This window comes from Hippopotamus amphibius, chromosome 15 (genome assembly GCF_030028045.1).
Source record: "Hippopotamus amphibius kiboko isolate mHipAmp2 chromosome 15, mHipAmp2.hap2, whole genome shotgun sequence".
Classification (NCBI taxonomy): Eukaryota; Metazoa; Chordata; class Mammalia; order Artiodactyla; family Hippopotamidae; genus Hippopotamus; species Hippopotamus amphibius.
The window spans coordinates 56305105-56319885 of NC_080200.1; the positions used below are offsets into that span (position 1 = coordinate 56305105).

The 14781-nt window shown below is 41.7% G+C and overlaps 1 protein-coding gene across 2 annotated transcripts in view; it reads left to right on the forward strand.

Moving 5' to 3' along the window:
• The window catches only part of MYO10 (myosin X), a 215868-nt gene that overhangs the window by 116313 nt on the left and 84774 nt on the right, over positions 1–14781 (forward strand). For both annotated transcript variants that reach the window (XM_057708750.1, XM_057708749.1), the window contains exons 5-10: positions 2002–2136; positions 3526–3650; positions 4141–4154; positions 4274–4358; positions 4934–5037; positions 13726–13855. In XM_057708750.1, coding sequence (XP_057564733.1) covers positions 2002–2136; positions 3526–3650; positions 4141–4154; positions 4274–4358; positions 4934–5037; positions 13726–13855 — 593 coding nt within the window. The remainder of the gene's footprint in view (positions 1–2001; positions 2137–3525; positions 3651–4140; positions 4155–4273; positions 4359–4933; positions 5038–13725; positions 13856–14781) is intronic.

Genomic DNA, 14781 nt, shown 5'->3' on the forward strand with positions numbered 1-14781 from the left:
CCTTACCTGTTTCAGTTTTGTTTAACAAAAAACTGCTAGGGAGATGGCTTTCGTTTTTGTTTTTAGCATTGAGAGTTCTGTAAATCTCTTCTTGCACCTTTCGCTGAGTGTCTGAGACTCATTCAGTACCTCCAAGCTGAACGTCTCCTGCGTGCCAGCCACCGGGCTAGGCAGGGGCCAGATATGCAGGGGTGAATGCTCAGCCCTGGAAAAGAGTCTAGTCGCTGATAACCAAGAAGTCCACGGAAGCTGGAGTCACTTGAATGGGCCTTGGTTATCAGAGACGGCAAGGCAGGGCGGGCTCAGGGATGCGGGTTCAGCCACTCCCACTGGCTGCTTCTCTGATTGTCCTGGCTTTGGCTTTCTGATCTCAAGATAGGTGTGGATTCCCAGGCGTGTGTCCTCTGCAGCCAGGGGGACATTCCGTCTGGTCTCGTGTGTGTGTGTGCGTGTGCGCACAGACCTCTCCGGGAGCCCTCAGCACACTTGACATTAAGGATCTTTGGCTGGAATCCTGACACCTGCGCAGGGAATGGAATTACCTGCCGGGCCTCGATGGGTGGAGATTCCCCTGGGCCTGCAGCGTCCAGCAGGGCACGGACGGTGTCATCTCGGACAGGACGGTGTCATCTCAGACACATTTCCTCTCCTTTGTTACGTGTGCGTCATCATTCCCTGTGTTTTCTGCAACATTCCTCTGTCGTAACCTCTCAGCTTTTGGCACTGAGCGGGGGCGGCTGCTTGAGCACTTGTGGGGGCCTCATCTGTGCGTCTCACCCCTGGAGCAGTTATGAGTCTGCTCCCCCGTGATAGTGTTGGTGCTCGTGTACTGTTACTCATGCCCTGGGTTTACTTTTCTTGTAAGTTCTCTGCCTTTTTACTACTTCTGTTCTGTGCAGGGTGCCTTGCACAAGAGTGATTGGGGTTCTCCTTCCACATCTCTCATCTCCACCCCTTCCCTTCCACCTGCAGCCCGCTTGTATGCTCCACAGCCTGGTTGCCACACACCTAGACCAGAACAACAGGTGGTCTCCCTGAGGGACCCTCGGTCTTTCTGGAGCGTGACCGCGGAGCCCTGTTCCTCACTGGTGACCGTAGTGGGCTTGGCCTTCACCTGCCGTCTCCCGTGCTATCAGACTCAGAAGAATCAGACTCAGTTCTTTTGCCTGTTCTCTGCCGCTTCTGATCTCGGTCCAGCTGATCTAACCAGAATCCCACCCTGTGTAGACATCCCCGAGCTCCTCTGGCCTCTGTGCTTTCGCTCACAGGGTCGTCTGACCCCGAATCCTTCCCCTTTCCTCTTTGACGTTTGCCAGTCATATCTCAGGAACTCCTCTCATTTGCCCCCAGCCCTCCACCTCCCACCCCCAGGTGGCTTTGTTCACCTTCCTTCATCATCACTGAAGCAGCATCTCTGCGGGACCTGGGACGCCGACAGACCTGCTCTTCCATTCTGACCTGGGCAGGTAGTCGCTGCCTGCCTCGTGGGATTATTATGGGAGTAAAACACCAAAGTGTGGGTCGAGTACCTGCAGGTTCATTTTCTTGTGCCCTCAATATTTATGAATGATTGCATTTTGATGCATATTTACCAGAAAGATTCCACTAATTGCTCATTTATTTAACACACATTTACCGAGTGTCTGCCACCAGCTAGGCTCGGCTGAGCGGTCTGTGACACCTTAGGGAGCAAAACACCAGTCCTGGCCTTTGCAGAGCTTACCTGCCGCGAAGGGCACTGTCCCTCTTATTACCTGAGCTTAGTCACGGTGGTACCTTCTGTTTAGCTCGTAGGCTGAGGGAGGCATTGGCGGCACTGAGGCTGGGAGGCCGGCAAGAGGAGGGACTCTTACTTGCCTGTAATTTAGCGCTTTGATCTCTTTCCCACAGTTCAAGAGTTGTTCTGTGGACAAGTTGGAGTGATGCTGGCCAAGCTGGGTTTTTTTTGTTTGTTTGTTTGTTTTTAATTAGAAGCACAAACATCTGCGTTTTGTCTTTCAGTGGTGAAAGCGGGGCAGGTAAAACGGAAAGCACTAAACTGATCCTCAAGTTTTTATCGGCCATCAGTCAGCAGTCTCTGGACTTGTCCTCGAAGGAGATGATGTCATCTGTTGAACAGGCCATTCTTGAGAGCAGGTATTTCTCCATCGTGTTTCTTGTTTCCAAAGAACAGGATTCGCTTTCCTCACCACATGGCTTATTTAAGCAAGAGTTAAAACTCAGGGCTGTCTCTTCTCTTTTTCTTGACTTGGCTTTCATGATCCCTCAAGAAAAAGACTCCACGTGCATGTAGCGATTTCTAGTGACCCAGCTCCCCCATCGCTGGGCCAGGCTTGAGTTGGTGAGTGAGTGAGGAACCTTCTACAGCTGCCTCCTACCGGGCAGCGTTTGACTGGCTGTTTGGAGGCCTCGTTATCCGCAGAAATTCCAGCCTCCATCCACCACATCACAGAGGGCTTAGTGGTCAGATCTTTGGAGGCGACTTAGCAGAATGGAATTGTATAGCCTCTCATGTGGCAGAACAATGCCACATCAATGGCAGTGACCTCAGAGCCTTGAAAGAGGATCATGGTGCAGTACCCTCTGAAATTGTAATTAGAATGTGTAATTGCTCTCTGTCTGATTGGTACCTTATAAGGTTTTAGAACCAGTAAGGACTTTACAGGTCCTGTTATTTAGAACTTAGTCCTGGAGTCAGCAGAGTTCAGCCTGACACTGCTATCCTGCAGCCTGTTTTGGTTTTGTTTTCTTAGCCTTCGTAATTTATTTTTTTAATTGTGCTAAAGTACACATCACAAAAAATGCATAACTTTAAACATTTTTCGGTGGTGAGTGATATTAAATACATTCACACTGCTGTGCAGCCATCACCACCATCTGTCTCTAAACCGTTCTCATCTTCCTCCTGCAGCCTGTTTTTATAAATAAAACTTTATAGGAACAGGGACATGCTCGTTTGTTTGCATTTTGTTTATAGCTGCTTTCGAGCTCTAGTGGCAGAGCTGAGTAGTTGAATCAGAGACCACATCACCCACAAAGCCAAAAGTATTTAATATCTGGTCCTTTGCAGAAAAAGATGGCTGACCCCTGACCTAGTCTGACCACATTTTACATTTGGACGAGACCCAAGGAAGTTATACGTTCCCCCGGGATGAAATTTCCAGGACTGGGGAGCTTTCCAGTTCCTAGAATTCGAGCGGGGACTTTTTCTGTGCAACCCCTGGCTTGCGTGTGTAAGCTAATTTGTATGGGGACCAGCCATCATGGTCTCCTTGGCTCTCTGTAGCATCCTTTGCCTGCACAACCAGCTTTGAGTTCTCTCTCTCGAGATGGACACACATCATAGACCCCTTTCAGCAAGTGCTGGGAAAATCTGGCTCTTCTCTAAACAAACAGAATGGCTCTAAGTCCCTTTGATCTCAGATTTCTCTTGCAGTTGTCTGTTTTGTCGTTGGTGAGAACTGTTGTTGCCGGTTTCAGATCGACCCTCATTAACGCTCACTGCTGTCCCGGCTTCTTTCACAGTCCCATCATGGAAGCCTTCGGCAACGCCAAGACCGTGTACAACAACAACTCCAGTCGCTTCGGGAAGTTTGTTCAGCTGAACATCTGCCAGAAGGGAAATATCCAGGGCGGGAGAATTGTAGATTGTATCCTGCTTCGTTTAGCTTTTGGTCTGTAGTGTTTGACTCTCTAGTAGAAACTGTTCTTGCTTATCCTAAGGGCAGGTACAGCATATGAAACATTTCTGTCGGGTTCTGCCTAGTTGCTGCTCTGGTGTTACTGTGCTTGACCTGTTAATTATCCTAGTAGATAAGGACCCATCTTTCTTTTGGGAATCTCTGATTTCATGTCCCTAATCTGAAAACTGGGACTCCTCATCAAACAGCAGGTATTCGTTGTTTGAAATCAGTTCTTTCAAATAGTTTGCTACCTTCTAGGGTACATGCGTCCTGTCTGAAATTGGATTTTGATGAAATAGTCTGTTCTGTTTGCTTATCTTTTGGCACCGGAATTCTCAATGTCCAAGACACAGAAAATTGTAATTATGTGGGTAACAAAGAGTAGAAACCTGACGACTAATTGAGCATCCTGTATCCTTGTTTTGGTCCTTGACTTGCCATTGCTTTTCACATGAAGATTTATTAGAAAAAGTGAGTAAACGTGATTTAATTCACATTATCTTTCACAATGACTGTTTTCAGCAATTACTGGTTCATGGTCATTAAGCAGAGGAAACATCTCTGAATAGAAATCTGATTTCTCTTCACAGAACCGAGTAGTAAGGCAAAACCCCGGGGAAAGGAATTATCACATATTCTATGCACTGCTGGCAGGGCTAGAACATGAAGAGAAAGGTAAGTGAGGGGACAGCTGCAGAGACACACGTGCTAGCGGCTCGTTTTCCCTTTAAACCCATCTGCGAGTACGAAGATGTGTATTCGGACTTCGCTGCTCTTCCACCAATTGAAACGAAGTGTGTGATATGACCAAAGACTCTGAGTTCATTTAGAGCCAGATAACGTAAAGGGAAGATCATCAATAGGGAAAAAGTGAATTTTTGGAATCTTAGTTCTTTTCTGATTTAAAGACTATTTGTGAAGAATACATACTGTATTACAGCTGGTTTTACTTTCAAGTCATATCCAAATAAAGCTAATTTCTAAACATTTGATTTTATGAAACCATCAATGCAGGATCCTCAGCAGTTACTTTTCTCAGTAGCATTCCCTTACGTCTCGACTAATTTAATAATTCTATTTTCCATAAATGATAATTAAGAGAGAACGTTTTAATCTTAATAATGGACTATTAAGAGCGTAGAATTACTTTTGTACTGTAAAGAATCAAGTCTCAAAGTGAAAACTCTTGAATTCTGTCTTATCTTGGCCAGTCAAGTACTGATGCTGTGTTTTTCTTTTTCTTTTTGTAGAAGAATTTTATTTATCTGTGCCAGAAAACTACCACTACTTGAATCAGTCTGGATGTGTAGGAGATAAGACAATCAATGACCAAGAATCCTTTAGGGAAGTTATTGTAAGTTACTTTCCTGTTTTCCTTTATTAAAGGTGACCAAAAAAAGAAAGAAAGTGACGATTCTGTTTCAAAAAATTTTTCATTTCTGTTTCAGAAAATTTTTTTAATAGAAAAAGAAATAATCACATTTGTACTGCTGTGTGAGAATAGATCCTTTCTTCTTGTTCAAGGAGTGGAAGGGAATCCTCTCTCTTTAGAAGATGGGTTAATGTCTGACATTCAGGAGAGATGGGTGGTTGGCTTGGAATAATGTTGAGAAAAAACAAAAAAATTGTACGTTTGGTACTGGAGCAAGCGGACCCCTTGTTTCAGGGCTTACAATTAAAATTTTTTTTGAATAATTGATTTTAGAGTTAAAAAGAAATCTGTCAACAATTAGAGCAGGTGACTCCTCGGGTCTCATCCTGTTCTCAGAGCCTAATTCTGGTAACCCATTCAGATTGCACAGAAGTGGTCATTTTAAGACTCTGCAGCATGGGCCCTTGTGGTCTCCTGCGGTTCTCAGATTCCCGGGACTTTGTTATAAAGTGACCACATTTAGGAGGCCTGGTCCTCCAGCTTTACTGACGGCCCCACCTGATTGAGCGTGGCTGGTAGATTTCATCAGTTCCTTTGCCAGAGTTGTTACTTTAACAGCTGGAGTCAGTGGATCTAGAGCTGATTCACCATAAATGCAGCTAATACAAACTGAGTGCTTACTGAGTAGACTCGCCATCTCTCTGCTTCTAACGACCCTGTGAGGGTAGAACTGTGGTTGCCTGTGTTCTGTGACTCAGAGTGGTTGGTGACCAGCCTAACCACACACACCACCTGATAGAACCTGTATCTAGACACACTCTTAACTAACCGGGAGGCAGGTAGGCAGTCCCTGATCTCCGTGCACCCGGATTTGTCTCTCTAATTGCTGTCGACAACTCGGTTCTGTATCCCCATTTACTTCTCTAGATTGTTCATAAGAATGCCTCATGGAATGGAATCAAACTATAGTTTTGTTTTTATTTAGTTTCAATAAATTTATTTACTGGCTGCATTGGGTCTTCGTTACTGCGCGTGGGCTTTCTCTAGTTGCAGTGAGTGGGGGCTCCTCTTTGTTGCAGTGGCTTCTCTTGTTGCAGAGCACAGGGTCTAGGCACCCCGGCCTCAGTAGTTGTGGCAAGAGGGCTCAATAGCTGTGGCTCAGAGGCTCTAGAGCACAGGCTCAGTAGTTGTGGCACACAGGCTTAGCTGCTCCACAGCATGTGGGATCTTCCTGGACCAGGGATCGAAGCCGTGTCTCCTGTATTGGCAGGCAGATTCTTAACCACTGCGCCACCAGGGAAGACCCCTATTTTTATTTTTTAAATATTTATTTCTTTATTTGGCTGTGTTGGGCCTTAGTTGCGGCACGCGGAATCTTCATTGTGGTACGCGGGCTCCAGAGCGTGTGGGTTCAGTAGTTGCAGCGCATGGGCTCTTTACTTGTGGCACACGGGCTCTAGAGTGCACATGCTTAGTTGCCCCACAGCATGTGGGGTCTTAGTTCCCCGACCAGGTATTGAACCTGCATCGCCTGCATTGGAAGGTGGATTCTTAACCACTGGACCACCAGGGAAGCCCCAGAATCATATATTTTTAAATGGATATATATCACACATCATTTCCCCACGCCTAGTGTATGTATCCTGAAACTGAAGATAAAATTAAAAACAGACGAGGCTAAAATACGATCATCTTCCCCTCAGCCTGCTTTTTAAAGATATCACTTTCTGCACACTTAGAGGAGTAGCATCGATTAGACAACTACTAAGTCTGCCTTCAAATAGTTTACAGTTCAGTTCATTATGTCCAGTTGAGTTACCAGGCATTGTGTCATTTTGTTCTTAAAACATAAATGAATCTGTCAGTTTATTACATGCTGTGGATCCCAGGGACCAAATGTTTTGACAACATGCTATTAGAATAAGAGTCCTAAGGTAAAACGGCAGTTGCTAAAATAAAGTAAGTTTTAAGTGGAAAAAGAAGTCACATTCTGCCATTTATAATGTAGAGAGGTCTCTGTCGTCTCTCATTCCTTCATCCCATTAACGAAAAGTCTCCTGCTGACAGCACCTTTTGCTGTGTACCTACCCTAGGTGGCATGGAGTTGGCCCTGGGATTTTATGAACTGTTTAAGTGTTTAAAATTTTCTTTCTCAGTTTTATTTTGGCACCCTGGGCTTCTTTCACTACATGCCCTTTCTCCATTGGCTTTGTAATAGAAGCTGGTTGTTCGTCGTGCCAGGCTCTCAATTATCCAGGTTGCCGTGTCGCTGCAGGCCCACACTGACTAGCTCACTGGCCACCAGGGTGCAGCGGGCAGCACGGCCCTTCCTCGTCCTGGGAGTACCTGGAGAGGGTACTCTGATGGCCTCCTCTTGGGGCATCGTTTTCTGATTCAGAATTGTTTGCTCTTTCTGTTAGCCACAAGGAAGCTTGTGGAGCTCGGCCTACTTTCAGGGATTGCTAGCTTTTATTTTTAAATTGAAATCATAAGTTTTTGGCACTTGAAGTTTGGTCCTATGATGACAGGACATGCCATCTGGAAGGGAAGAAAAATGTACACATGGACTAGACATAATGAATATACGCAACAGACTTATAAGAATGCTATAGATTCTTAAATATTTACTTTGCAATTACTTTTTAGTGTCGACCCATCAGAAATGTCAGCGAAAACTTAGCTGGTGTTTATCGAAATCAGGAACATGTCATTTTTGCTCTTCTTTAACCTTCTTCTGGAAGGTTGAAGCAGTGCAGTCACAAAGGAAAAATAAATGTGCAGCTTTTCAGAACGGAGGAAAAATATTCTTTTCTATAAAAATAAAATTCCCTCCTCCAAAACTTAAGAGAATAATCAATTGGGGAATGGCTTAAATGGTATGTTATACCCATAAAGACCCATTGCAGCTCACAAAACACACGCTTATGTATATTTAACAATAAGGAAAAACTTGCTTACTCTGTAAGTGTGGAAGGCTAATGCAGCACTAGATAATCTTTCATTCGAGAAGTAAGCTTATGTATATCATGTATGTATAGTACATGTGCAGAAAAATGTTGAAACGAAATAATCCAAAAATGTTCTCTCACAGGGCAGAATTCTCGAATTTTGTTTTATTCTTTGTCATTCTCTCTCTTATAATATTTTCACAATGAATATGTCAACTTTAATGATTACATGATTGTGATGTGATGACACCCCCCAAATCATAGTTTCTATAATATAGGACTATAATAAAATATTATCAGTACCGGCCAGCCCATCTTTCTGCCCTGCATAATGCTCTGTAGCCAAGAATGACACAGGTGGTTAAAGAGACGCTAAATGCTTGCGGCTATAAAGGTTTTTTTTGTTTCCTTTTTTAATACATTTACTTATTTGTGTATTGGCTGCGTTGGGTCTTCGTTGCTGCACGTGGGCTTTCTCTAGTTGTGGTGAGCAGGAGCTACTCTTCGTTGTGGTGTGTGGGCTCCTCATTGTGGGCTTAGTTGCTGTGCCGCATGTGGGATCTTCCCAGACCAGGGCTCAAACCTGTGTCCCCTCCATTGGCAGGCAGATTTTTAACCACCGCGCCACCTAGGAAGTTCCTATAAAGTGGATTTTCTATCTTTAGCGTTTCTATCTTTAAGCACCTATTGTGTACCAGGCAGGCACTGTTCTAGGCACCAAAGAGACTGCAGTGAACAAACCATATGTATAATCCCTACATTCTGCTGACGAAATAGACAATTGGAATAGATTATGCTGTTTTTATCATATAATTTGTCTCTCCTTCTGAAATCAAATACCATTTAAATTTGTATCTTCATACTTTAATTCTGTAAAGCTCCTTTTCCCAGGGGTTTGGGGATTAAAGGAAGGGAAGGGACCACAGTCTGTTGGGACTTAAGGACATTTGTTTGCAGAATGTGTTAAACTGTTAACGGAGGGAAGTTATTTCTGTGAATTATGTATGAAAATGTCACCTCTGGTATTTTCAGCTACTAAAAAAAAAAGAAAAAACCATCATTCTTTTTACCAACTTTAATGTCAGTATACTCTGGCAGTGGGACCTTTTAAGAATTTTGCTTATTTCATTAAGAATTCATTTTTTTGGAATTCCTTGTTGGCACCAAGTGACATTACTATAAAGATACACCTGTGAGCCATTTAGGGGGACCTAGTTTTTCCTGGGGCAGAGATGGTGAACGTAGGGTAAATTTCATGGCCATTTTTTTTGCAGCCTTCCAAGTTGCACTGTAAATTGTTGAGTCAGGATGAAAAGCTATTTCAAGTCAGTAGTAACATCTAATTTATTTTTATTGCCTGCATTTGACCCACCAGAATGGTGGCTGATGAAATGGGGGGGCGGGTAACAAAACTATTTGATGCGTGATAATCTCTTCATTCTTTGACGCTACAGATATTGAATGTTAATGGTGTGCCTGGCCATGGACCAGGACTGGGGTTTCCTGACCATGTAGGCCTTACTGGGTATACCTGTGGGTTTTTAATGGTGTGAGCCCATGCATTCATTATGAGTCAAATCTCATAAAGATTTAAAGGGCTGACTTTGTACCTCCATTTTGCCACACTTAAAAACCTCAGTCTCTTTCAGTGTTGGAAAATATGGGAGTAGAAGCAAATTTTATATTATAAAGTAACATCATCTTGCCTAATATACAATTACATAATAAATTATCAAAGTACTCAACTTGTGGTTTATTGCGCCCAGAACAAGCCTCCCCTTGCACCATTTTATTCCTTCCAGTTGTTCACGACTCACCTGAGGTCCCTTTGCTTCCTTGGGTGGTGTCTCCCCACCTCCCCGCTGAGACCCGAAGCGAATTTACCTTTCATGCCTGAAATCGTCCCTCTTCTTTGTTTGCTTCTAGTGCGAAAAGCCTGGCTTCTTCTGTCCTCGGTGGTTGGGATTATATCATGTATTTGTCATCACCCCACCCCCACGCACACACTTTTACAATCACCTTTTTTTATGTGCTTAATAAATACTTTACTGAAAACATTTTATGTAGCTTTGTTCCCGTTTTATAACTGCATTGTTGTTTAGTGCTTCTGAACCGTACTGAGGGTTTGTTTTTTTGTTGTTTAAGTCCTGAGCCATGTTGTTGAGAGAAGATAATTGTAAGGAGGCTTCACAACATTGTGAATCAACTATATTTCAATAAAAACTTTTTTAAGAAAAGACGACTTCAAGTGGCTACCCTTGCCAAAGGGGTGGAGATGGCTACTAACAGGATTGTACGTAGGACAGTAGGAAACAGTGAGTGGAGACTCTCGCCCACGCAGGTGCTAATTGTTTGCAGCCATTAAATTACCCCGTGGTGTGATTAATGTAGTTACCACTTGTCACCACGCTCCTAACTAATTAACTAATTCACTTAGAGTTAAACTTGAAAGTGAAGTCACAGATTCGTTCATACAGTAAGCACGTTTTATTCATTTGCTTTCATGTCTTCATATGTAATCTTTGTATATATTTTCAGAACTTAACCAAGACTTTTTTTTCACGGCGCGTCTTTTGATATGTTTCATTCTGCAGTTAGAAATTTTCTGCTCTTGGGAATTTATTTTTTGAAGATCTTTTTATTTATTTATTTTTACAAAGGTATAGGGGAAATTTTTTTTTTTTAGTTGAAATATAATTGATTTACAATGTTGTATTCATTTCTGGTATAAAGCAAAGTGATCCAGTTGTATGTATAGTCTTTTTCATATTTTCCATTATGGTTTATTACAGGATATTGAAGATCGTTCCCTATGCTATATAATAGGACCTTGTTTATTCTATATATAATAGTTCGTATGTACTAATCCCAAATTCCCAGTCCAACCCTCCCGCCCCCACCCCGGCAACCACAAGTCTGTTTTCTTTGGAAGATCTTATTTCTTTAGTGTTATATAAAGTCCAAGCAGTGAAAAGGTTAATTTTTGTGGTCATCTTCAGATGAGCTTAGAAAAGTTTTATAAATTAGTGTTGAATAGGTCTTGTGATACATGAGGAAGACTTTCATCATAGAAAGGGAAAATATTAACTTTTGCACAACATAGGTGCTTTATAATTATTTTGCTGAGATCTGATTGGGTCCTTGCCACTGTTTTAAAAGTCTTGAGCATAATAAATAATTGCATTTCTTAGCCATATTTCTTTGCTTTTGAACAGGTAAATTTGAATAATTACTTTCCTGTAGGCTTTTAAAGGTTGGTAAGCACTTGGCTAATAGGTCTTGTTCTTTGCATCAATTTCTGTCCGTACACATGAAATGATAGGCTTTTCTCCCGTGGTTAAACAGTTCATGGTCTTTTCTTTTGTAGTCAATTTTTTTGAATTATAATGTACGTATAATAAAATGCCCACATATAAAGTATATAAAGTGAATTTTTAATTTATGCACCCAAGTACCCACAAGCAAATTGAAAGACAACTCTGCACCCTAAAAGTGCCTTGTCCTCCTTCCGAGACAATTCCAGTCCCCCCACCCCTTGCCCTAGAAACCTAGGAAAATGTGTCTTTTCTAGAGTTCCCTATAAATGAAATCATACAGCACCTACTCTCCTGTGTCTAGCTTCTTTCACTCATCTGAACCACACATAACACAATTATTTCTTTCTCTGGCGAGTAGTATTCCATTGACTAGACGGCAGTTTATTTATCCAGTCACCCACTAATAGACTCAGTTGTTGTAGTAAAAACATGTCAACAATATTAAAAGACATGATCGAATGTGATGTCAGTTAACCTACCAGCAGTAGCATTGCGACTATTTTCAATCTTGTAGATTTTCTTCCTGCTGATTTGCTTAAAAAAATAAGTTACAAAAATAATTTTTTACTTTTTACATACAGCTATCATAAATATAATCACACTTCTATAGAATGTTCATAATTTCCTTTAAAAACTATATGCTATTCTAACAAGTTTATTTACTGTATTGGACTTGTCTGATTGTAGGGGAGCTAAATTTTTTCTTTCTGAAAGTGTTGTTAAGATAACGCTGTAGTGAATATTTTACAAAACTTTCTTTCCTATTGAGATTTTCCTTGGAACAAATTTCCAGCATTGAAGTTAAGGGAGATTACACAGGAGACTGACTTTCTAAGGACATAAAAAGAGGCAAGCATAGAGCTGGATAGACAGTGAGTTCCTAGACTTTGGGTTTGTCAGGCCTGACTTTGAATCTTGGTTGTGTAACCCTGAGAAGGTTGTTTAACCTCTCTGAACATTGTAAGATGATGTACATAGGTGTCCCAGTGCTACCCCATCATCTTGTTTTCCAAAAAGATTATCCTAACTTATACTGCCAGTGGCCAGTGCATAAATACCCCACTCTCACTGATTTTAGGTTTAATATTCAGAAAACTTTTTGCTAATTTAATAGAAGTTACCTCATTTTCTTGAATTTGCGCATGTTGGATTTCTAGGAAGAAAGAGTTCTCTGTGGATTTGCATTTCCTCTTACAAGAAGTGCCTATTTTATTTTCATTGCTCATGTGTCTCTTAATATAGCTATTGCTCCTTGCCTTACAATTTTTTTCTTTTAATTCTGTTTCCCTGTCTATTGTTTTTGCCCTTTGTTTCTGGCTTTGTTTTTTTTCCTTGTAAAGAAATTAAACTTTTCACATTTTAAAATCTCCAGTCGTTTCCTTTTGCAGTTTCTGTGGCTTCAAAGTGCTGTGTGGCTTCCTTCTTCCCCCGTCTCCTATGGTCCTTCTAGCCTTTGTGGGTCTGAGTTCTCTTTGTAGCTTATTTTCATCACTGTTGCCAGCGATTCTGTCCCCAGTTGTGCATGAGTGCGTGTGTGTGTGCACGCGTGCATGTGTATGTGTGGTGTGTGTGGGGGGGTCGGGGTATTTAGCTCTTTTTCTGATGAAAATATAGCTCCTAAATCATAAGAGAAAACAAGCAAATTTTAGATCTGATTCAGAAGGTGCCTGGCTTCAGCTTACATATTTGTTGGGGAACAAAGCCCATGTAGGTGCTTATTTATTTTTATTTTTCCCAAATCAGCACTATGTGAACTTCCATTTAGTATCCAGAGGCCAAAGTAAGACTTGAAAAGTCCTTTGGAGAAATGGAAAATAGCGATGTGATGACTGTCCAGGGAAGACAGATCTAGATGCATTCAGGTTTTCCCTCAGCATCTCTTATAAAAGGAGCAGTAGACTCTCCTATCTGTCCAGCCCCTGACAGAGTTTCATTCCACCTACTGGGGTTCCTGCTGCATTTAAAATTAAGACAAGGCCCCAAAGTTTATACTACAGGAGTCTCATGAAGTATCCCCCCTTTCCCCCCACTGCTTTTATGCATAAGAAACTAATAAATGTCCCATTACATTTTGATACGTGTAGAAAAAGTATTTCTTTGTCACCACCATTACTGTGACTCTCTGGGGGTAATTCTTTTGTTGCATAAATAGGCGTATTGTACATAAGCCAGGTATTTATTTTTATCTTATTGAGTTATCTCTAAGTATTCTACAAATCTTTCTTAATGTCATGCTTTTATGTGCACCTGTGTAAAGTCTTTATTATTTAAGTGAGTGGGCATGCATCTATTTCTTGCTTTCTTGCCTTTAGAATAATACTTAATAACTTTACTGAGTAATAAGCATTTTTCATTTTCTTTAGTGTGAAAACAAATTAAAAGTTAAATACCTTATTTTCTTCCAGACGGCAATGGAGGTAATGCAGTTTAGCAAGGAAGAAGTTCGGGAAGTTTTGAGGTTGCTTGCTGGTATATTACATCTTGGGAACATAGAATTTATCACAGCCGGTGGGGCGCAAGTTTCCTTCAAAACGGGTAAGAGTGCTCCCTCCTTTACTTCCTTGGCTTTTGCCTCATAGGAACCATAGATCTAAAATCCTTACTATCTGGCCTTTAACAGAAAAATTTTTTGAGCCCTAGAATAAGAGCTACAGAACCTTGTATCTGATGTGAGCGGTCAGCTACTGAAGGGTCAAAGCATATGACGAGTGGTGACTGGCTGTGTTCTCATTTTTACTAAGGAAGAAGGCTAGTGGGCCAACTAAGAGGAAACAGGAGCAAGAAGAATTCCAGCAGGCATGAGTGTTGCCGTAGTTACTCGTGGTTATTGAAGGCTGCCGTAGTGGGATGGTTAAGACCGTTAGTTTTCAAGCTAGAATGATTGGTATGTAGCCCGGCTCTGACCCAGCCATTTCCTTGGGCTACTTATCCCATCAACACTCGTGACTTCTCATCTGTAAAGTGCGCAGTAGAGATGTGTTGTCAGCATTACATGAGTTAATATACACATCACAATGTCAGTTGTCATTTTCCTGGAGCAATTTATTTTTTAAACTTTCCTGAGGGACACAATGGGTGAGGGCGTGGCGGCTGGGAATTGGATGAGTGTAAGTTCAGCGTGGCCCTAGAGTTGCCCAGGGCTTCAGGCCTGTAGTTCTCAAACGTTTGGTCCCAGTGCCTCTTAATAACCTTAAAATCACAGAGAATACCAAAGAGCTTTTGTTCATGTGGGTCATGTCTGTTGATGTTTACTGCATTAGAAATTAAAATGGAGGCAGTTTAAAAAAAAATAAATTCACTTTAAAATGACTGCAATAAACCCATTGCATATGTTAAAATAAATATCATTATTTTATTTGAAAAACCATCTTCCAAAACAAAACAAATCAGTGAAGAGTGACATTGTCTAACGATTTTGTAAAATTTTAAAATATCTGATATAACAGGACAGCTGGATTCTC